This window comes from Pteropus vampyrus, unplaced genomic scaffold, assembly GCF_000151845.1.
Source record: "Pteropus vampyrus isolate Shadow unplaced genomic scaffold, Pvam_2.0 Scaffold1, whole genome shotgun sequence".
NCBI lineage: Eukaryota > Metazoa > Chordata > Mammalia > Chiroptera > Pteropodidae > Pteropus > Pteropus vampyrus.
In genome coordinates, this window is record NW_011888782.1 from 3,053,378 (window position 1) to 3,077,540 (window position 24,163).

The window sequence follows — 24,163 nt, forward strand, 5'->3', positions numbered from 1 at the left end:
TTTTCCTAGTTCCTTGCTTTGGTAGAAAGCATGGGTGTGTGTGTGTGTGTGTGTGTGTGTGTGTGTGTGTGTGTGTGTGTGTGTGTGTGTGTGTAAGGTAAACATCTTTATTTGTAAATAATATTATTTGTATAATAGAAAGATCAAGAAACTTTACTAAAAGTAATTAGCATTAATAACAAGATATGTTCAGGGAGTACAATATTCTGAAATAGTTTTCTCTTTCCTAACAATAAGTTAGAAAAGTAAATGTAAATAAATTTCCATTTACCAATGGGGAAAAAAATTCCTTAGAATAAACTTAATAAGGTAAATGACCTACATAAAGAAAGCTTTAAGATCTTATTGAAGAATATAACAAAACTTAAACAGATGAATAAACATACCACGCATCTATATGGGAAATCTGTTTGATATAATAGAAATCTCTCTAACATTCTAAAAGGCATGTTCCATTGGAATAGTTTTAGAGCTGAACATTTAAAAATCCCAATTCAGAGACAGTCTAACTACCTTCTTACGTTATTGACACTTGGGATCAGATTTTTCCCTTGGGTTAGCAAAATCTCTTTTGGTTAAGCAGTTACAGATACTTGTAAATAATCCCAATACTAGTGAATTGAAATAATTCTCACAATTATTTTTAACCCTGGTTACAATTACTTAAAAATAAACAAACCAAATCTGTGTAATACACATAATACTTACCAAGAAAATTTTGTTCAGAAGAAAATTATAACATTAATATTTCATCTTAAAAGAATTTAAATGTAATAAGTTGGACATAAAAAATTTCCTCATAGAAAAGACTGCTGAACAGTGAATTGGTTGCTAAAGAAGATAATAATGATCTTCCCACAGCCTTCCATCTTTCCCTCTCCCTTCTTTATCTTAAAAGAAGAATCTCAATTTCTTTTCTCTCAACCCTTTTCCTTCTTCCACTTCCGCTACTGCATGGAGCAAAAGCTCCTGGGACCTTCATGTTCAATCCAATGGACTTTTTTTTTCCTCTCTCTTCTTACCTTATTTGAACTTGGTCATACATTCTTTGAAACTTTTCCACTAACTTCTGTAACACCAGGTTGCCATGGTCTTCCTGGTCCCTTTTTGGTGTCTTCTCAGTAAACTTGGAAGAGGCTCCTTCTTCTATTTGCCTCTTAAATCTCCATGTGCCTCAGGGCTCCATCCTCTGACCTTATTTTCTCACTTCATCCCTCTTGCTGAGTGACAACCCCATAGGATTACATACCCCTTCTACAAAATGACTCCTAGAAATATGACTTTCCAGTCCAAACTATTCAACTGAACACCAGACACATGTATTAAAATGCTGAGTGGCTATGCCATAGGAACCGATTACTGAAGACAATCATATCTACCATAAGTCATGCCTAGTCTTATATTTTTTTTCATTAAGGAATGGTGCCACTCTTTACTCCCCCTGAAACCCAAGCCAGAAACCCAAGAATCATCCTAGACCCCTCTTTCTAGCTCATCTCTCAAACCCAATCAGCTACAAGTCCTACAGATTCTACTCCCTCTCTGCATCCATCTCTCTTCCACTTCCATCGCCATCACCTACCTTCAGGCTCTTCTTGCATTATACCTGCATTTCTGGCTTCCCTGGCTGTAGCTTGGCTTGTCTCTAATTCATTCTCCATTCCTTTCTCCTTTTGATTTAAAATGTCAGGCTGAGTGCCATCATTTTGTCTTGCGTTCCAAATGGTTTCAGAATAAAGTTGAAATACTTTATTAATATGTAAAATCCCTCATTCTTGTGTAGTCATTAGTGACTACTTCAATCATTCTGCATTCATGCTCATCAAACCATCTGAAGTCACCAAATACTTGTTATCCTACATCTCCACACTTTTGCAAGTTGCTCTTTAGCTTAGGATTTTTCCATGTAGGGAGGGTTATAATCTATGTCTCCTAAAAATCTTGCTTTTGGCATCACTGTTCCAAGAAGAATATCTGAACCTCCTGTTTTTGCTGGGTCTCATAATTGTCCCAGATTCCTCTACTCTGAATGTGACTGTTCATTTATTTCTCTCTCTCATCCACTAGATACTAGTCTGTACACTCCTTGAATGAAGGGACACATTCTGTTGACATATTTTTGGAACTTAGCACGGTACCTAGAACCCATCAATTCACCCATCTATTCATCCATCTAGCCATCCACCAATCCGGGAATGGTCCCCATGATGGATAAAATGATGTGTCTAATTTGTTAATAATTGGTTTTCTATGTGAAATTTTGTGTATGTCACAGAAAGATAAAGAGATTCTAATGGTCCTTGATAATAGGGATAAATTGAAAGCCTTGCTTAGCACCTCACTTTCTGTGCTTCCTCCACTTAACACTAACTGCATTAGTATTAAGTAAGGATAGAAAGGAGAGGTCAAGAGTTTAAATGATTTTAAAAAAATTGTCCTTAGCATCTTTTCAGAAGGGATTGCATGAAGAGTTTGGGATTAATGGCTAGGGCATTGCCAAGGACACCTCAATTTTGGATGAGATAACAGCAGGGCAGGGGAAGAAGTGCAGGTTCTTCTCATCTTAAAAAAAAATCCTGTCGCTTGTTATATTCATGGTGGTAAAATCTTGCCTACACTCACAACCAGCACATATCAGGCTGGGATGATACAACTGAAGGAGATTTAATGCTCAGCTTTTGTAAGAGTCAGGTATGAATGAAGTCTGAGGAAAAAAAAATCAGGAGGACAGCCCAGTATTGGGCTAATGCAAGAACAAACCCCAAGGCACCTGGGGACATGTTAATTTTAACAGTGCTAATCCATCCTACACTTCATCCAGAGTGAACCACCGATGGTTCCCCAAACTCACCTTGATATCTCTTTTTACATAATTTTTTTTTCCTGGATGCCTACCTCTCTCCCTTGATCACCTGGAAAATACCTCCTGATCCTGCAAAACCTAAGCCACTCTTCTTCTTTAACTCCATCCTTTGTCCCACCACTTTACCTTGGGTTATAATTCAATTTTAACACTTAACATAGCATATCATAATTATCTACCTGCATGACTCTCCTTTATGAGACTGGAGGCACTTTAGGCTAAGATCTGCGTCTGCTTTATCTTTTTATCCTACTACAGGGCCTGACACACAGGAAGCACTCACCAAATGTTTGTCAAATGAGTAAAAGGAATGATCGATGCATCATCTAACCTAGATTTTGCCGAATGATAAAACCTGATGATTGCAGTATAGATTATATACTCTTACATTATTATTATTCTAGCTTTCCTTAGACTGGTTGCGAGCGTGCTTTGGGCATAAAATGCTCCTGTTAAATTAGGCAACATTGATATAATACAGTAATAAACTTTTATACAGTACTTACAAACTGCAGGTACTATTCTAAGTACCCACCTATATTAAAGCATTTAATTTTCACAACAATCAGATGAGGTAGCTAATATTACTGTTCTTATTTTATAGCAGAGAAAAATTAAGGCACAGAGAGGTTAAATAAATTATCCAAGGCCACATGGCTAGGAAGGTACGAAGCTGGCAATCAAACCCAGGCAGCCTGGTTCCAGATTCTATGCCCTTGACCACTATGCTATGCTTTGTAAAGATTAAATTCTACTTTGTATCCCAAATTCATGTTGAATAATTTCAAACTTCCTTGTTATTTCATATGATACTAGTGATTTTTTCAGTAAAAACTCTAAGTATTTAAAGAATAATTCCAGCTTTAATTGGAATTCGTATTTTGTGTTTGATTTTCCATTCGTTTTCTAGGCCTCGCTTACTTTACTGTGAGACCTCAAAGTAAACCAAACAAAGGAACAAAAGGAAGGTACAAAAAAAATATGTCACTACTTTCAAAGTTCTTTCTTTTTCATTGTGCCATGGACTGTATTTCTCTTACATCATAGCCATATACTTGGCTAGATTAGCACAGGTTTGATTTATGCAGAATGCCCCAACACCGCATAAATTAATAAGCCTTCAGAACATTGTCAACAGAAATCACATCCCTTTTTCTAAATGTATATTCTAGGAACAACTTTCCAGCCTGCAATTAGAAAACACTCATGATTCTACCCAAGTGCCTGGCCCTTGTGTAAAAGAATACAAAGCCTATGTCAGTGAATCTAGAGCCAATAACGATTAACACCCTCTCGTATATCTGACTCTGTTTGTCTCTGTGGTTTTTTCTTTTTTGGAAACAGCGGTTTTGAGATCTCATTCATCATGTCCTGAACATAGAAAATTCTACACATCTTTGAAATAACACTTTCACTGTGCTGACAAGAGTATTTAAAGAAAAGCAAATGAAGAAAGAAAACTGTGCTTTCCAGCCAGATAAATGGAAGAGCTAGACTAGGGAGAAGTGCCTTTTGTCCACCTCTGGCAATACCAAGAAGTTGAGTGATTTATGACTATGACCAACTTGCCAAGGCATGATTAAAAGAGACCCACTCAGAAGTACACTACAGGATAAATGGAATAACTTATTGAAGCAACAGCCATTTGGATACAATTTTGGATTCTAGAACAAGGAAATTACCAAGCTCTTTGAATTTCAACACATCTATATCGCAATACTTTACATAAACATATGAGATAATCATTCAATATGTTTCCCTTGGCATTTACTGTTTTTTTTTTTAAATCTCAATTTGTGGTGCCAGTAAGCTTTTAATGATTCAAGGATGTGAATGCAAAATAGTTACTTTTCATCAATCTCGTCCTATCATGAAATGTTATAATTTTCATGCTTTTTGAAGGAGCATATTCATCAAAAATGGGAATATCCTCATGAGCAGTAATTAATATGCTTTAAAATACTGTGTCATGAGATATGTTTATGCAAATATCTTCTTAAATATTTTGATGAACACATCCACTTAAGTGTTGGACCACTGCCTAGTTTAACTAACGAACACAAACTAATAGATTCCCTTTATCTTGATGTTAGAGAAGAGCTTAAGTCCCAATTATGTCTCATTCATTCATTTACTAAATAATTCATTTACTAAATAATAATTCATAAACATGAATTGAGCTTTACTGAATAGGAGCACTGTTGTTCTAGGCTCTTGGGTATAATATAAGCAAGACAAAGTACTGGCCCTCATGTGGTTTACAATATAGAAGAAGAGAAAAATCAGCTAAACAAATAAATATATACTATGATAGCAGGTAGGCAAGGGCCACGTCATGTAGGGCTTTGCTACTCAAAATGTGGTCCAAGGACCAGCAGCATCAGCATCCCTTGGGAGCTCACTGAAAGTGTACAATATCAGGCCCACCCCAGACATACGGATTAGAATCTGCATTTGAACAAGTTCTGTAGGTGATTCTTATGCATTTTGAAGTTGGAGAATGCCGATGTGGGACAGTCATTCTCAACTCTGAGTGTATATATTAAAATCATCTGGGGAGGATTTAAAGTTACGGATAGTTTGCCTCACCTCCAGAGATTCTGATTCAGTGGACTGGGGAGGGTCCCAAGTGTTGGAGTGTTTTCCAGTCTGCCCAGGTGGTTCTGAGGTGTAGCTAGGTTGAGGACCACTGAAATAGGTTGTATCTGGGTACATAGGAAGATCCTAAGGACTGAAATCAGGAGAGCGACATGACCCGATTTATGTAGAGGAAGAATCCTTAACCTCACAGTGATGTCTGAGAGGCTTGAGCTGCTGAGGCAAAGAGGGCGAGACACCATCTCTGTATCGGACAGAAGGAAAGCCTGCTCAGCAAGGTAGGGGTTGGGATATGGTGTAGCCATATCGAACAATGACGTCAAACCTAAGCTACTTTGCTAGTTGATAGGCAGTAAATAATTGATCTTCAGGGACGAAACCACAAGAACATCCTTATGAAAGCCAAGATCAAAGCCAGATACAGTCACTTTCACTTATTACATACCTGGGGACCTCTACTTCCCAGACCTCCGTTTTCTCCTTTCACACCAGCCTCTCCTCTCAGGCCCTAGGTACAGAGAATTAAAGCATTACTTTCTCCCTAAAAGAGAACACTTGAATATTAAAATGGAAAGGCTAAGTCAGTAACATGGACAGAAATTGGAAAGAGAACTCCACTCATGCCTTTGGTCTGTCTTGATCGGTTGAGTTCACCCTCTGTGTGGGGAGACAAGGCTCTGATCTGACATTTAGGTGGTCGGACATTTCCAGTCAAAGTGAAGAACTACTGAGCAGGTGAATTTCTCCATGTCACTTTCTAATTATTCTCAGCATCTTTATACTCTGAATGCATATACTTCTTATGTTAAAAAGAAAATTATCCTTAATTGTATGTCTGGAACTAGAATATTTAAATGGACTTTCTATTCAAGGACCACACTGACAACTGGTCATAAAGTTATGGCATATGGTATGATAAAATTTGGATATATCTACTTCTGGAATATTATATTGCCTATGGACTGTGGCTTCCATATGTTATGCAGAGAAACCTTCATGCTGTATTTGGTATTTGCATCTCCTTTTAAATTATTTTATGAAAAAAGTAACAGTCTATAAAATGGAAGAAGGAATATTGAAGTAGTATTGCTTTATTAGCATAAAATAAAGGCAACCAATATATTGAAATGCTTCCCCACAAACTCAGTGGCAAATATTTCTCATTTGAAGGTAAGAAAAGTAAACTTTCCTCAGCTGGTAAGTAAGACAAAGAGAAGCAATCAAGCTAAAAAGAGTCCAAGGAGCAGATCGTCTACTGCTCTGAAATCTTGGTAAAATGTGAACAAAGTTTCTTTTCTGATGTCTAAGGGTATTTTACCCAATTTCCATGCACCAAGCTGCCAACATAAAATAGTTACATAAGTGTTTTCTTTTGTTTTGTTTTAACTATGTGGAGTAAAACTTTGAAAAATGGCAGAACCATTGCTGGTCCTGCATTTATCAAACAGCAAAATTATTTCTCAAGATTTCAAAACTAAAAGTTTGTTTTAACGTTCTGTAGTCTGACTTTCTTTCATCACAGCCTTTTCTAGGACTTCCTTTCTCTTCTTGTTATTATTTTAGGCTACACTTTGTCCTTTCTGGCACAGGCTTTCTTTCCCTTCACGTGATCTGCGTGAGAGTCAGTCATGCCTTGTTCCTTGTAAAGGAAAAAGTGCTAGAGGCATCTCCCAGGAGAAGTGAGCTAGAAAGCACAGGCTGAGTGCCACACTACAGATCACCCTGAAGACTTTAGCTGTATTTGGAACAATCATTTCCTAGAGTAGAGCCAATTTTTGTTTTTTTTTTTACATTGCAGGCATCCAGATATGTAACACTGAGCACGTACTGTGCTAAATTGACCAAAATTCCCAGTTTTGAGGCTCAACATTTTTCTTGGCTCAAGGTCTCCCTAGAATAATCTAGCTAGCCTGAACCCATTGTACAAGGACCACTAGCGTGTTCATTCTCTTTTTCACCTCTTGACGGGACAAAACTTAGATAAAGGAGAAGAAATGCTGGTCAACATTGTGTTGCTTTCTTACTTTATTACCTGAAAACACTTTAAACAACTATAATTCTGCAAGAGAGGAGTGGGTGGGGGGATTCTATCAAGGCTTCAGATTCTTTAAGTTCTCACATTGTAATTAATTCTAATATGTACCTGAGGTCCTTTAAGTCCCAGTGAGCCTTCAAGTCCATCTGGGCCTGGGAGGCCTGTTATCCCCTGTAGTGAGAAAGAATTGACCTGTTAACACCATTTCCTGTGAATTTTGTCTCCTTTCTGTGCAAGATAATATTTTTTTCAATCACAATGGCAGTGCCAGCTCTTTACAAAAAAAAATATGAAAAATAAAGGAAAATAAAAAGGAAGTAAAAATCTTCCATGATCTCATCAAATAAAAATAACCACAACTAATAAATATGTTGGCGTATTTGCTGTCAGACTTTATATAATATGCACGTGCACACACAGACACACGCGCACACACACTCAATTCCTTCTTTTCCTGTAACACTTAGAATATGCTTCATCTTACTTGGGCATTTGGCCTGAAAAAGCTCACAATTTATTTCACAAATCTCCATGCATCTTACATATTTGTTTTCAAATAGATTAACTATCTAGGGATCAACAGCTGAGCAGTCTCTTTGCATTGCCTTTAACTCTACTACAGATAAGGATTCTAAAAAGAGTAAGAAAGAATTAAGGTTTAATTTAAGCAACTACTAGGATAGCCCAAATTTATGTCTCAGTTGTTACTCAGCTGGATATGATTAAATGTCCCTCACTGATGCCTTTTCCTAGAAATCGGAAAGAAAAAAATTTTTGACACTTTCTCTCTTTAAGATCATTTTATTTATTTCATGCCATTTTTCTAGATTTCATGTTTTGTTGTTGTTGTTGTTGTTGAAGCCTAACCTTGAAGTGTATATATATGGGGTAAAGTCTGTGGATGGTAAACTTGTAGTCTTCGTCTATCTGAAAATATCTATTTTATTCACTCAATAGCTACATGTGAAATTCTAGATTAACAGCTATTTTCTCTCTGCACCTTCAAGATATTAATTTGTTTTACAGAATGTATTCTTATTGAACAGAAGTATGCTGCAATCTAATTTGGTATTCTTTTCACGGGGAAAACTGTCTTTTCTTTCTGATCACGCTTAGGATGTTTTAACATTCTAGAGTTTCACCGTAATGTGATTAAGAATGCATTTATTATTTATCCTCATTTTATTTTTAATCTGAGGATGTGTTTCCTCAATTTTGAAAAATTCTGGGTCACAACTGTTCTTTCATAAATATTGTAGGTTTATGAGCACGTATAATGTATCACCAATATGTACAAAGGGGACGATGTGAAATGTGGTAAAGTTTACTTTTGAACAAAACATTCAGAACACCCCATTTATATTAGGGTTTTACTGCACTATCTTGGTTTAAAAGGGGTTTATCTAAATTGTAAATAAGGTTTCAGAGTTAATTGAGCAAAAATCTAAAGGGTCACCCACTGGGTCACTAGAGTTTGTATGTGCTATCCAAACAAAGTTTGATTTAACAATAATTGGGCCAAGTAATGTCTCTTATTAATTTTTATGGTTTTGATTAAACTTCCCAAATTTTCATTTTAAGATTTGCATTCTTGAAATTGTAGCCTAAAAGTTTTCTAACATTTTATTTTACATCCAATATCATAAATGAATGAATGAATGAATGAATGAATGAATGAATAAAAGAGCTTTAGGCCTGGAAGAGAATTTCCGGAGTCTTTATTCCACTTCTTTTATTGGACACAGAATATTTATCACTTGGAGTTATGAAAAAAATCATTATACCTGTGGGCCTGTATGTCCCCTTTGGCCATGAGTTGCCTAAAATAAAAGAAAAAGGTATATATCATTAACTCCAGGGGGAAAAAAAGCTTTTTGTATTTAAATTATTAATGGTCACCTTAAGGCACTGACATTAAAAAAAAAGTTCCCACATGTTGCTTAAAACATAATTATCCACTGTATCATGAAAGTAAATTGCCGCCAACTTTGAACTTCTATCCTAAAGCAATAGGCAATTAAAATCATAGACTACTGAAATTATAGAGACTTATGAGAACAGATTGTGGTCAATCATCTGTCCTCCATTAATTGTTAGTAGAGCTGTTCATACAAGCTCCAAAACTGACTGATTCAAATTTTATTTCTTTTCATTTTTCCACAGTACTATCACGTAAGCCAGAAATCAGGAGTAGAGTGGCCAGTAGGCAGGAAGCCAGAGGAAAAACTGAGAGAACTGACTTCACAGACTTTATTATAGATTAATTTCAGAAGCTAAAGATAGCCAAACTAATTTTACCCCGCCCCAAGAAAAGCCAAATATCTGTCAAAAAATGAATTATCGTAAGCATTCAAAAGTTATTCAATTCAGTATGTTAATAAAATATTCAATCAAAACAATGGCACTACCAATGAAGTAGATTTTTCCTACAAGTTCCACATGTAAGATTAGAGTCTTGTTATATTCCAGATAAATATCTCAGAGATCTGGAAATCAAGAGACAAAGACATTTTATTGTCTAACTTAGGATCTCTCGGTAAGGTCATAGCAACACTGATATCCAGGATTTGCAAAATTCAACAAATGTCAGATAACATCTTCTTGATGAACATTTATTTCAGATATTCGGGTCAAAATTCTAGGAGAGGCCAGCATTGTAGGCTTTAAATTCTGCTAATCCTATTTCAGTCAAAATTTATTATCATCTAGGAAACGGACTGCATCTGGGAAAATGGTTGGAGGCCTATTTCTTCAAAATCCTAACGAAACATTTTGAGAGCCTAAATCCTCTCTATAAGAGAGGAAAAGAAACTCTTTTCTACTCCTTTAGCACGGGGTTTATCTATTCTGAATCAGTTCATTTCAATTTCATTCAGAAAAATACCCATACAGCGCACAGGATGGGAGCCATAGGAGTATAAAGATCACACACACACACACTCACATAGTCCTTGATTTCAAGGGTCCCTCACTCTTTGGGTTTGAGGAAAGGAGATACTACAAATATTTACAAGGTGGAGTATGGTAAATGCCACAGGAAAGGGGAAAGAGAAAAATATGGCTTTTGAAGAAAGCAATATTTTCTAGTTGGTCAAATAGGAAATTCTTCCTGGAGGAAGAGATTTTAAAGAGGATGGGTAGAAGTTTTATAGAGAGAAGATGTAAGAAGTAGTCTTTCTAAGCAGAGCCTACGGCCTAAGTGAGGAAGGAAAACAGGAAGTGTATTTGACAGTAGCAAGAGAGGAAAACAGGAAGTGTATTTGACAGTAGCAAGAGAGGAAAACAGGAAGTGTATTTGACAGTACCAAGTCTAGGTCAAAGGTCTGAGAAGAGTAGTATGGTTAGTAGGCTGAAAATACCAGACTGAGGGGTTCATACTCCACTGAGTAGAAACCATTGGGATTCTTGGAGCAGGAAATGTACATGGTCAGTCCTGGGCTTTGGGTGAATACACCTGGTTGTGGTAGGAACGACAGAAAGGAACCTTATATTTAGGCAAGATGAAGAGCTTCCTGTGTGATAAAAGATATGAAACAGGCCTTCACATTCAAAAATCTTTCTCTGGTCCACTGTCATAGTGTTTGAAACATCATCAATAAACATTTCTTCTCTCTTTAAGGTTTGACTTTGAAAGAATTTGACTGAAATGTTATCTTAACACATATTTATTGAGCTCCTGCTCCCCACGAGATACTTGTCTACCTTGTAGTGGGAAAAACCTGACTGCTGTCCCTAGGAAGACATTTATAAGGCTAATAGAGGAGACAGATCATAACCTACCATTCACACAAACAATGGAAATGTCTCCAGAAGTAGTCGCCTAGCAACTTCACTAACAGATTTTAGGGTTTAAACTCCAAATGAAAGTCATGAGTTTAGATACCTCGGGTACGTGTGAGAGAAAGAAAGGAAACGAGGAAATAGGGGAGACGATTTTTACAATTTTGCCTCAAATTTTCAAATATTTTAGATGGGAAAGATTAAATTCCTAAATGTCTTAATTGTTTTCTCGAAGGCTTACTTATCTGTGAAGGGTGTAAATAGGCACAGCAAGAAAGAAAATCTTCCCAAAGAAGACCTGAAAGTAAGAACTCAGAAGAGAACTCATTCCCTCGGTCCCCCATAACCTGGCTTTCTAGTAGTTTAACAGGACCCACTTTCCTAGATAGGTATGAACTGATTTGGGACACAGAATCCCCAGGTAAAAAAAAAAGGAGGACATTCTTAATGGTAAAACATCCCATTAATACTGAATCTTAACAGCAAACTCACAATGATAAATGACTGCCCTCAGCACTCAGTGCTGCCTCTAAAGCAGTGCCAAGAGAGATGAAAAAGGGCAAAGCATAACTAACAACCCTCTGGATTTAATAAAATTTAAGATCATGCTTTGGTTTGAGGCTACAATTGCTTCTCATTACCCGTGGCACAAGAATCTATTCTAATTCTTCAAAAAGTTTGGCCCAAAAGAGCTAACTTCCCATTCCCATCCCCACGGCACCCCCAGCTCTGCGGCTTCCTCGTTCTGCTCCTTCTTCCTTCTCACCAACTCAGTCAATCCATTACAGACTCTGGGCATAGCGCTCATTATCCCTACAGGTCTGTCCCCCTCTACAACAGGGGTTCTTAGCTGCAAGAGGGGGGTTTAGCACCTCCTTCCTTCCCTAGGAACATTTGGCAATGTCTGGAGACATTTTTTGTTACAAGTCAGGGGTGTTGCTGGCACTTAGTGGGTGGGTAGAGACCAAGGATGACACTAAACATCCTACACTGCACAAAACAGCTTCCTATGGCAAAGAGTTATTCAGGCCAAATGTAATAGGAGGTTGAGACACCATGCTCTATAACGTGATTCTCAGTTCCTTGAGAGCAAAGGTTATGTCTTGAGTTTGTTGTAGCTCTAGTAGTAGAGTCGCTGGTACATTGTAGGTTTTCAATAAATGTTTGCCAAATGAATGAAGGTCAGATTTGGTCAACTGCTCATATTTCCCTGCATGCTACACCCTACTACTAGCCATCCACTAATCACTTATCACTTTAGCAGAATCTTGTTGCACTGAGGAGTCTTCAATGCTCATCAACTACCTACATTTTGGAGTCAGAGGTATAGATTTTCTTCTTTCTAAAAGCATAATAACTTTATCTGTATAAAAATGATATAGGTTGATTTTTAAATACTCGGATGCAGAAAATACACAGAATAAAAATTTTAAAGTCATCCCACATCCTCTATCTAAAAATAACTATCATTAACATTTGGTAATCATGATTCCTGACATCTTTTTATGCATATTTACAGAAGGAGCTTTAAACAGTGGTACCGTTGATTTTAAAGAGATCATGTTATTTGTGCTATTTTAAAATTAAAATATTACATCTAATTTTACTTGAATAGAAGAAAAAATAAAACTGAAAGAACTGGAAATGTCAGTTGGTAACATTTCTTGACAAAAAGAGATCTACATCCTAAAAGAAGAATTATCACGAAAAAAGTTAGGTTAGAATATATTTGTAATACATATTTTAGCTTAAGATGATGTCTAGACATTGACTCTACAACGAAAGATGAGGACATAGTCCGTGGCACTTTCCCCACACCTTTTCCAGCTTTCCTTTATCTCATATGATTTTTAGATCCTCCAATGTATAACATATACATTTTTTCTATAATTACAATTTCTATAGTTTAGTCTTATTTCTATACTTAAATGAATTCAAATTTATTATCATAAATTTTTAAAGAAAGGATCACAGGGCTATATTGTCTGAGTTTTTGAAGGCTTGATCATGTTGATTACTTATATGCTTAAAGGACAACTTGGGCGGGTATCATCTTGGACCACCCTACTTTCCTCAGAACTTTCCAGCCATTCTACTGCTCCCTTTTGTCCCTGAATGCTATGAAGAAAGCTGAAGACAGAGTGAGTTGTCTATCTTTTCTGCTTAGAAATTCTCATGATTCTTTCTTTATATAATAAGTTTGGTAGCTTCACTAGGATATGACTCAGTATTGATATATTTGTACCAATTTTTTCTAAGTCAGAGTATGACTTTTCTATTTGTATCTTTGAGTTTTTGCTTCAAAGTTATTTTATTACATTTCTGAATTTTTTTTACATTACATTTGGTTTACTTTAATAATGCAAATTGTACATTTGTTGGCTCTCCATTGTCAATATTATTGTCTATCTCGATTATTGCTTTTGTGGCTTGATACAATATGTATGACCATATTTTTCAGTCATACTTATTCTAATTTTTTTGTTGTTTCTAATATATATTATAGTCTATACTTTTTTCCTAGTCCCATTGCTCTCCAAGCACTACCAACTTGCCTTCTTCACTTTCTATTGTCTTGTCAATTCTTTATACTTTTTATAGCAATCATGTTATCTTAATTTTTTTGAGACTTCAGAGAACTATTTGCCGGAGTTGTTTTACCTTTTCCTTAAGCAGCTCCTCTTCCAGTGAGGGTTTATCTGCCCTGTGCTCAGGTAGTTTTCCTCTTTTCTTGAATTTTCTATGCATAAGTCTTGATTAGTAATTATCTGATTAATAATGACAATTATTAATCCCCTTTAATAGGGTCATCTATTTACTGAATAACTGAAATGGGATGTAGCTGCACTTGGGTCAGTAGCTCTGATATAGATACGTTGTCTCAAACATTTTCTCATCATGAATTATTTATTTTACTTATGGTTACTTCTCCCTTCAAATTCTGGCATTTAAGAGACTCGTGGAATTCACCCAAAGTCCCTCAAATCATAATTTCTCTGTGTTGTACTAGTCACTGCTAGTTCATCTGTCTTTGTAGCCTCCATGGCCTAGACTGCTAAATTGTAGATATTAAAAATGAAATATTCTTCAGTTTCTCATTATTTCTGCTTCCTCTGCTAAACTGTATTTCTATTGGTGTATTCTCTGATCATCTCAAAATCTAGTGCCCCTGGGATTTGTTCCCCAGTTTTTTTTAGGACCATGGTAGCTACTTTTAGAAAAATCTGATCCCTAGCTTGAGATCTGAGGTGGCATGTATCAGCTTTCCAAAGCCTCCCTCATTAGGACCCAGATTTTAAAATATTTGGCAAATATTTGTCATGTGCAGCTTTAAGTAGTGGTCTTTCTTTGTAAATCTATTTTAAATTTCTTTTGTTGTTTCTGGTGAGTTGCACAAAAGGGGAATAGTATAAAAACCACCTTGGCTTTGCAGTCTTTAGTTGTAAGTCCTACTTTTACTCCTGAATGACACTACTGAATCTATAGCCCAAGATGGGGCCATATATCTCAGGAGTTATGTGGTTTAAATAATACATGGTGTTGCTGTATTGGTCTCTAGAGAGACTGTAGCCTCTATAAAATAATTAAAGTATATCTCCCATGCCAGGATTTCTTGGATGACATTCTTTAAGTTCAGAAAATTTCCCGGGGTATGTAAGCTGGCTACACCCTTTTAGAAGGTGAAATGAATAGCAAATGTTATTTATCTTTAGATGCATTAAAAACAGCAGTAGTAAAGTACTTTCCCAGAAATTAAATTCTGCACAGCTTAAACATAATCTGTTTTTTATTTTTCATTTTCTTTTCCTCGCAAAGGAGTGTGTTCCAAGATACAAAAATATTTTCTGGATGGAGTATAACAGCTGGTTCTATGAACTTCTGCTTGGAAAATACAATGCATAATAAATGCAATATATTAAACTAGTTTTTATCTGTGCTCAATTTTAAAACATTATATATTTTTGGGGTGGAGAGGTAGAGAAAGTTAGAGAAGGTTAGATAACTAAATAATGGAAAGAAAATGTTGCACAATGAGAAGAGGCAGGTCTAAGTTAGAACCCAATGCAGTCGTTTAAGTATATTTTATTAAAGTTATCTCTTCTTATAAGATTTTTCTTTTATGATCTCTGTGCTCTTCCAAGAAGTCAAGAACAGATTATTTTTTAGAAGTACTCATTGAAAAATTAACAAAACAAAAAAGATACCAAAACATACCATAAGCAAGTGATCTAATTTCACTCTTGGATCTATGTATATTTTTATGCCTTAACATAGAACTACTATATGATCCAGCAATTCCACTTTTGGGGTGTATTTATCTGAAGAAAACAAAAACACTAACTGAAACAAATTTATGCACTGCCATGTTTATTGCAGCAACAGCCAAGACATGGAAGCAACCCAAGTATGTACTGATGGATGGATTAAAAAATGTGGTATATATACACAATAGAATATTAATCAGCCATAAAAAGGTAAATCTCACCCTTTGCAACAACATAGATGGAACTTGAGGGCATTATGCTAAGTGAAATCAGGCAGAGAAAGGCAATTCCCGTATGATCTCACTTATATGTAGAATCCTGAAGTAAAAAAAAAAAAAGAAGAACTCATAGGTACAGAAAACAGATTTGCCAGAGGTGGGAGGTAGAGGGTAGGTGAAATGGGTAAGGGGAATCAAAAGGTACAAACTTCCAGTTATAACACAAATAAGTCATGGGATGTAATGTACAGTGTGGTGACTACAGTTAATAATACTGTATTGTATATTTGAAAGTTGCTAAGAGAGTAAATCTTGAAAGTTTTGATCACAAGAAAAAAATTTGTAACTATGTATGGTGATGGATGTTAACTAGACTTATTGTGGTGATCATTTTGCAACACATACACATATCCAATCATTACGCTGAACACCTAGAATTAATATATTATATGTCAATTATATTTCAATAAAATTTAAGTTTTTAAATTGACTACAAATAAAAACTAGTTTAATATATTGTATTTGTTATGCATTGTATTTGTTGAGCAGAAATTCATAGAACCAGCTATTATGCTCCATCAAAAAAATATTTTTGTTTCTTAGAATACCCTCCTCTCCTTTGCAGGGCTGAAAAAATATGAAAGAAAAAAATAGAGAAAGAACTTATACCAGGACTCACTTTTCTAAGTACACAGTCACAGAATTTGGTAGAGGAATGGAATTTGGGCTTAAAATGACATCACTGGCGACCTCAGCCTAGTGAGTAGGATGGACTCTGACCACTCTTCCCTTAGTTGGCTTTTTTGTTTTCTTTGCCCAGCTCTTTTTCCTACTTGGTAATTTCCCCTGCAGCCAGCGCCTTTCAGCCTCAGCTTCATTTCAGGGGTTTTCCCAAGTCTTCTGCCAGCTCTGTTCTCACAGACATCCCAGGTCAGTTTCCCCAAAGTACTAAGCCCCAGCAGAACCATCCCACTCACTCCCCACAATCTGTCATTTCCATCACAATATAGGCTACCGGAGCAGTGGGTCTCCTTGTCTAGAAGAGCTTACTGTCATTCTTCTGGAGCCTGGTGTTCCAGGGGGACCTGGCCAGCCTCTTCTACCCTGTCAAATGAACAAACAGATGTGACAGTGATTACACAACATTGACACACTTCTCCAACATCAGCTTGTTTGTTCCAGGGAAGGTGGATGAGTACACAGCAGCTAGAGAATTATTCTCCCTTTGAATTCAGCATTACTTCCACTAGCCATAAATCACACATCTATGTGGGTAATAAGGAACTACAGGATAAAACGCTAATGATATGTTCATCCCCACTGTCTATCTTGTGTCTAGGGTTGAAGTTAGAGTATTTAAATCAAACTATGCCCACTGTGTTGCCACAGAGTGGATAATTGAAGTATGCTACATGTCCAGCATAGCTACGACTGGTTTGGATTCCTATCTTTGGACTTCTTGCTTTCTTTGGCTAGCCTGTATAGATTAACACCCTAATGTAAATAAAATCTCACAATACCCACAAGTCTTCTCAGGATAAAAAAAGAGGGAATAATTATGAGTCTGTAATGAGAATTACGTTTACAACTTAATAAAAGGGTAAGGAAAATTTCCTGAAGGTTTATGATGTGGCAGGGTCAGTCATTGAATTCCCATCATAGCCTTAAAAAATAGGCTATTTGTCCTATTTTGCAGATGAGAGAATCAAGGTTTACAGAAACTACCCCAAGGCCCCTGAGATGGTAAGGGACAAAGCATGAAACAGGACCTAGGTCTGTTCCCAGAGCAAGGTTCTTTCCACCAAATCAGACCTCTTCCCCAGGTGGAGTCACCAAGGGAATCTCTTCATCAAGAAAATCCAGAGATATACATTTTCCAGATAATACATTTTTTTAAATTCTGAAAAACAAGATTATCATATTCTGACTTGTGGAATTTCATGAGCTTAATCCCAGGAGACTTGCCTTGTGAGTGTGGGCTGTATAGATCTACCAGATCTTGTTTTTTTTTTTTTCCCATGTACTATAAATAATGTCTTTTCAGGGTACGTGTTCTCTGGATCCTGGGAAGGCCAATAGCTCTTTTGCTAGTTCTATCAGTATATGGCTTTTCCTAAAAATAATTTTTTTTGTATGGAATCCACTCTGATTCCAAATTCTTTATAGGTACTTCATATATGTACTTCACATCATTACAAGTTTATTTTCAAATGCCCAACTTCCAAATGCCCCCATAATTACTTGTCTTCCGCCTTCTCCTTTCAAACCCTTGGGTCCTTCTATGCTATTGTCAAATCCAGGAACTCCCTAAAAAATAGAAAATAAAAATTAATAGGTTTTGAACATTTCTCCTTAAAAATGTGACTTGTGTATAACACATTTAGTCACCCCCCCCAAAAGTTGATAAGTCCAACCAACTGAAAGCAGAAATAGGTTAAGATTATAAATGGCTTACAAGAGTTTCCTTTTTCTCCTGTGCTTTGCAGAAGGGAGTGGAGACTCAAGGTATGTGTGTGTGGAGAAATCTAGAGCTCACCATAGAAGGCATAACCAAGGAAAGTAAGGGTGACATGACTTGTGTTTATGACAACTCTGATCCTGGTCTGGAGGTACCCCTTCTGGCTACTGTCATCCTTTCTCTTAATCTTTTCTTTCTCAGGGCCTAGGCAACTTTATACTTGAAGGTTGGTAGATTTTGCTTTCCCATACCCCTTGGAAAAGGCAAATGTTGTAATGGGTTCTATCACAAGAACATAAGTACACTGAGCAGTGCTGAGGACTGCATCTGCTGCCCACTCCCATTTTTTCTCTCTTGGACGCCTGATTGCCTTCTTCCCCCATATGCTTACTCCTACTTTTCTGGTTTCCAGAAAATTCTAGAATCTTGCATTTTTCTCAATATTCATACAAATGTTCCAGCAGGAACTCATTGAAAACAGGCACACATTGTGGGATACTATCCTCTGCAAGCCAAACTGAAAACTTTCAATCTTAGATAGTTAGGACCACAAACAGAGCAGTGTCGCCATGATGCTGGAACAATCAATAGAGCCAGTCTGTTCAGTCAATGCTCCAATAAATTGAGTGGGGACAGCAATTATCCAGTCCTGCTGAGTGCCAGCTGCCAGGCTGTTTGGCTGACAGCAGCCCAGATTGCCTTCTTCAATCAATAACTCATTTGTGATCACCAACAGGGACATGTCGTTGTTCCAGGCACTCACTAAGCTTTTAAACAAGTAGTTTCTACACTTACAAAGCTTATAGGCTAATAGGGTGAAAATAATGAGCTTAGAATTAATTTATAACTGATATTATTAAAACTTACGGGAAAAAATCTCTCTCCCACATACCAAAGTCAAAGATTATTTTCTACATTTTCTGCTTTACTCTAAAGTTTAAATATTTGTCTGTTAAGTCCTCCAAGCAGGGTATACATAAATTACATTATTAGAGAATTACATTTTGGTGAGAAAGGCGTGTAAGGAAAAGAAGGTAATGTAAAGTCCAAAATTTTCTCCCACTGGATGTATAAACTTCTTACTGTGGTACAACTCTGAACTATTTGATTAAAGAGATGACATAAAAAAAATCATATTCCAGCACATTCTACAAAATAGAACATCCCAATTTGCATCTGTTCAGTCTATGGTCTGGTCCAGTCTTTCAATTTCTATGCAACTAGACAAAAAAAAAAATCACTTAACACAAATTCGTAATTAAATATGAGCTCCTAATGATCCAGCAGGAACTCATTGAAAAGTTCGAAGATATTTCAGTCATCTATATACGATAGCCAACTTAAAGTTCAAGAACAGGTAAAACTAATTTATGGTCCTAGGATAGTAATCACCTTAGCGAGGACGGGTGGTGACTGGAGTAGACATGAGGGAAGTTCTGAGTGCTCTGTTGTCTAATGTTCTATCTCTGGATTGTGAGTGCACAGGTGTATTTACATTCATCAAACTGTACATTTATAATTTGTGTATTTTTCTGATGTATGCTACAGTTCAAAAATAAGTTCTAGTCAAACAAAATGAAAACAGACTCATAGATACAGAGAACAAACTGGTAATTGCCAGATGGAAAGGGATTGTGGGTTGAGTGAAAAAGGTGAAGATATTAAGAAGTACAAATTGGTAGTTAGAAAACAGTCACGGGATGTGAAGCACAGCACAGGGAATATAGTCAACAATATCGTAATAACTATGTATGGTACCAAGTGGGTATAGAATAATTGGGGAATTACTTTGTATATTATATAAATGTCTGACCCCTATGCTGTACACCTGAAACTAATATAAAATAATATTGAATGTCAATTGTAATTGAAAGCTAAAAAATTATAAATTAAAAAATTAAGTTCTAGGGATCTAAAGTATAGCATTGTGATGATAGACAACAATGCTATATAATATGCTTCAAAGCTGCTAAAAGACTAGATCTTAAATGTTCTCGCCACAAAAATGATAATTATGTGCCATGATAGAGGAGTTAGCTAACACCCTGGTGGTAATCATATTGCAATCATAAATCAATGCCTTGTACACTTTAAATTTATACTATGTTATATATCAATTACATCTCAATAAAAAGTTTCGTAAACATTTAAAAACAAACCTAAATCCTAATTCACTAAGATTCTGGAATTTCCTAATGTGTAGGCATGGTGATAAAAGCCTTAACTAATGTTCCATTGGACTTGGTGTATCCCTTATGTCAGTATGGGTCATACCTTTTTTTGGCATAGGCGATGCCTACTAACTGATTGTGTCACTGTGAGAGCAGGCACAGCTTTTGTGTCATAGGTTTTGCCTGCTATAATCTTAGTCAGCTTAGAGCCAAGGAAATAAAGCGAATATTCTCAACTGAGAAAGAATCTTGGAGAACAGAAAAGAAAAGATGGCTTGGTTTCCTCTATTCTGTTCATGGTACTCAGAGAAAGACAAGGAAGTAGACTGGAATTCTTTCACAGCTCTGTAGCAAAAGGACAATTCCGAATGTGTATTCTCAACAAAAACAAATGCAAATGATGTGCAAGGGCTTCTCACTGTCCATACTCACACCGTGTGTGATGAAGCTCTAACATAAGGGATCTGCTTTTAAAATTCTACAATTGTGCCTGCGATGATTTAAACTCAGGCTTGCTGTTGTAGTACCGTAAAGTAAGGATGACAAATCCTGATGTTAGTTCACAGCCCGCACAGTCCCGGTACTTACAGGATCTCCTCGCAGGCCCTTTGCTCCACGGTCACCAGAAATCCCTCTCTTTCCTGGGCTTCCCTAAAGTTAATAAAAATCAGAAGAAGGACAAGACAAGAATAGTCGTTAATAAAAATGAAGAGCTTATCTTCCCCTTGATTTGAATAACTATTTTTCTCTAAAATTATTTTTAAACTGGAAAGAGGAACAACCAAAAAATAGTTTCAGGCATCATACGAATAATTTAAGAGTGACCTCAATTATTTGCCACAGTGGTGAACCCTGTGAATAAACTCAAATTTCCATTTATCATCTTATTTACTTTTTTTTTTTACAACTACTTTATAAACCAGGTATTGTTTATTATCTTTCTTTTAATGAGGCAGCTGAGAGTCAGAGAGATTATCCATTTTCCCCAAGGTGGTTGCATCAGCTAGAAAGTGGATTTCTGACTCAACTGTTCACACCCTAAAGACAGATAAAGTAGATGATGGAAGTATGGCTGCTGTTGGTATTTGCTCTAGATGGGAATGATTGGCACATAGTTCCACCATGCTGCTGTGTACCACAGACTCTTAATACCCTGTGGCTGTTCTTAGTTGGTAGCTGTTTTTCATTAATGACCCCAGTTCTTCACTCCTATCTGTGTCTAACTCTGCAATGCCTTCCAACTGTGGCGGGGCAAGATTCCCTATCCTTGAGTTTGGCCATGACCTGACTTGGCCAACAGAAAAAAATAGAAATGTCACTGTGAGAATTCCAAGCCTGGGCTCCAACAGGCCTTGAGAGACCTTATGCGTTTCTACTTCCTCTCGCGTGCTTCTGTCATGAAAGGTCATGGCCAGGCAGCTCTCTTGTCCCAGGAGGAGAAAAAGAGACATGTAGAACAAAGTACCCATTTGACTTATAGATACATGAGCCAAGGTTAGTCATGCTCAGCCTAGATCAGCTGAACCTCTCAGACATATAAGAAATAAAAGTTTATTGTTACATGAGATTGAGGTTTTGCAATTGTCACAAAGCAATTTTGAGGCACTAGCTGACTGATATACCTAGGACAGCTCTTCTACTCTATTAATCACATCTTTAACTCTGAGTACAGTTTTCATGTTGTCCCTTTATTGAATCCCTACCTGAGATCCTTCATCACCCTTTTCTCCTTTTCTTCCAGGAAGACCACTGTCACCCTAAAAAACAAAAGAATAAACTCAAATTTCCATTTTCTTAATGAGAAAATGCTCAGAAGGGTCTTAAGTCACCAAGAGAAGGCTCTACCTGTATTCCATTTAATCCGTCAATTCCACTTTCCCCGACTTCTCCCTAAAAGACAAATGTGATCAGAATAGAGTGCCTTACATTTATGTGGAGAGAAGATAGACACCAAACAAAAAGTTTAATTTTATGTTCCACATATAGCCTCTTTGTTAGGCTTGCCCTAGGTAATATCAAAGATTACTGAATAATATAAACTTTCAACAAATAATATATATTGCCTGCAATAAAAGACTGGAATAAACAAAATGAAATTATCGACAATAAAAAAGGTCAATAGAAACTTCATTTGTACAATCTACAATAATCTAAAAAATAAAAATATCTCTAGATAGTAGATAGGGAGATAAATGAACGTATTTAGTACCATACCTCCTGTCCATTTAGTCCCCTGTTTCCCTGAAAATAGATATAACAGTAGTGGTTAGTGTAAGAAAATGGAATCAATGCTAGGAAGATTTCACAGTGTCTTATGCAACACTTACCTTAGGACCTTTGGTGCCATAGCATCCCCTAATACCTTCCTCTCCCACTGGTCCAGTATTTCCTCTTTCTCCCTGAGAAAGAACACATATCCTGATGAGCATTTTTCTGTTGGAACCTGGAGTCTGTCTTGGAAATTTGACAAGTGTTATGTTGGGAAAAAAATATGTGCCTTCTCATGGTTTACAATCCAGAATTCATGCTTTAAAGAAATTAAAAATGGAAGTAAACCAGAGCTACTCTGTTGACAACTTTGCTTCAGATCTCACCTGGACGCTGCCATGGGTAGGGTAGTATCTAAATAAAACAGATATACAAATAACTGGCAGCTGAGATATATTCTCAATATTTCAGGAGATATTTCAGGAACAGATAACGAGAAATTGGTGAGACATCAGAGAAGGATATAATCTATGCAAGAGGCATAATTTCTAGACCCAAATCCATCTTCCTTCTCTCTTTCTTTAAACAAATAACTGCTCCTTCAGTCCTTGTTTTGGTAACCCCAGCAGTCTGTATATCTTGTGAGCTGGAAACAAAGATGTCATCCTCAGCTTCTTTCTCCATAAGTAGTCACCAAGTTATGTCCATTCAACCTCCATTCATATTGTGCCAAACTAAGATTAGGATTTCTTTGTCTTGTACCTACTACTTCAAGGCTTCCAAGTCTAATGCCTGCCTTAATGGCATCCATTATATTGCCTGGACATGCTTTCTAAACCCATAGCCCATCGTTTTTACTCTTATGTGTAACATCATTCAATGACTGCTCATCAACTGGAAGACACCATCCAAATCTTCCAGAGATAGGTATTCAAAGCTCCCAATAATTTGAGTCTTGCTTGCCAAATAACCTCCTCTCATTGTATCCTAGGTTCCAACCATGTTGACCATGTGCCATTCTGCAAACACACAATTCTCTGACTCAGTTACATGCCCTTGAACACACTGTTCTCTCTGTAGTAGAATGTTCTTCCCTACAAACTTTGCCTGGTGAAATTGTTCTTTGTCCTTCAGATGTCTGCCCACAAATTACCCCTTATTTGTAGCCTTCCTCTTCCAAGTCCTAAGTGCCACCAAGGCTGTTACTTGAGGTTGTTAGGTATTTGTTCTGTTATACTCTGTCACACTGCATCTCATTATACCTCTAGTATACTCCTTGTGTATAACAGCTGCAACCACTGTTGTCTTGTTTCTTTTCTACTGGTTTGGAAGTTACCTGAGATGGGAATCTTTCTTGTTTGTTTGCTTGTTTGTTTGTTTTTATTTCTAGGGCTTAGCAATGTGCCTGGTACATGGTAAGATGCTTTAATATTTGTCAAATGAATATATGAATGGATGAGTATAGTAGTGAGTGAGGTCTTTGATAAATAATGTGACAAATGGTAAGATGCCTATATAATTGTCAAATGAATGGATACATTGATGGATGGCTGAATGGAAGGAAGGA

General features: G+C 36.7%; 1 protein-coding gene across 1 annotated transcript in view; it reads right to left on the reverse strand.

Annotated features, from left to right (window-relative positions):
- LOC105288504 (collagen alpha-6(VI) chain) overlaps window positions 1-24,163 on the reverse strand; it is a 97,278-nt gene that overhangs the window by 42,061 nt on the left and 31,054 nt on the right. Inside the window, exons 13-22 of the mRNA XM_011354761.2 lie at window positions 22,716-22,787; window positions 22,603-22,629; window positions 22,234-22,278; window positions 22,092-22,145; window positions 20,977-21,039; window positions 18,001-18,066; window positions 16,810-16,863; window positions 9,281-9,316; window positions 7,605-7,667; window positions 5,907-5,969 (exon numbers count right to left, since the gene is read on the reverse strand). Coding sequence (XP_011353063.1) covers window positions 5,907-5,969; window positions 7,605-7,667; window positions 9,281-9,316; window positions 16,810-16,863; window positions 18,001-18,066; window positions 20,977-21,039; window positions 22,092-22,145; window positions 22,234-22,278; window positions 22,603-22,629; window positions 22,716-22,787 — 543 coding nt within the window. The remainder of the gene's footprint in view (window positions 1-5,906; window positions 5,970-7,604; window positions 7,668-9,280; window positions 9,317-16,809; window positions 16,864-18,000; window positions 18,067-20,976; window positions 21,040-22,091; window positions 22,146-22,233; window positions 22,279-22,602; window positions 22,630-22,715; window positions 22,788-24,163) is intronic.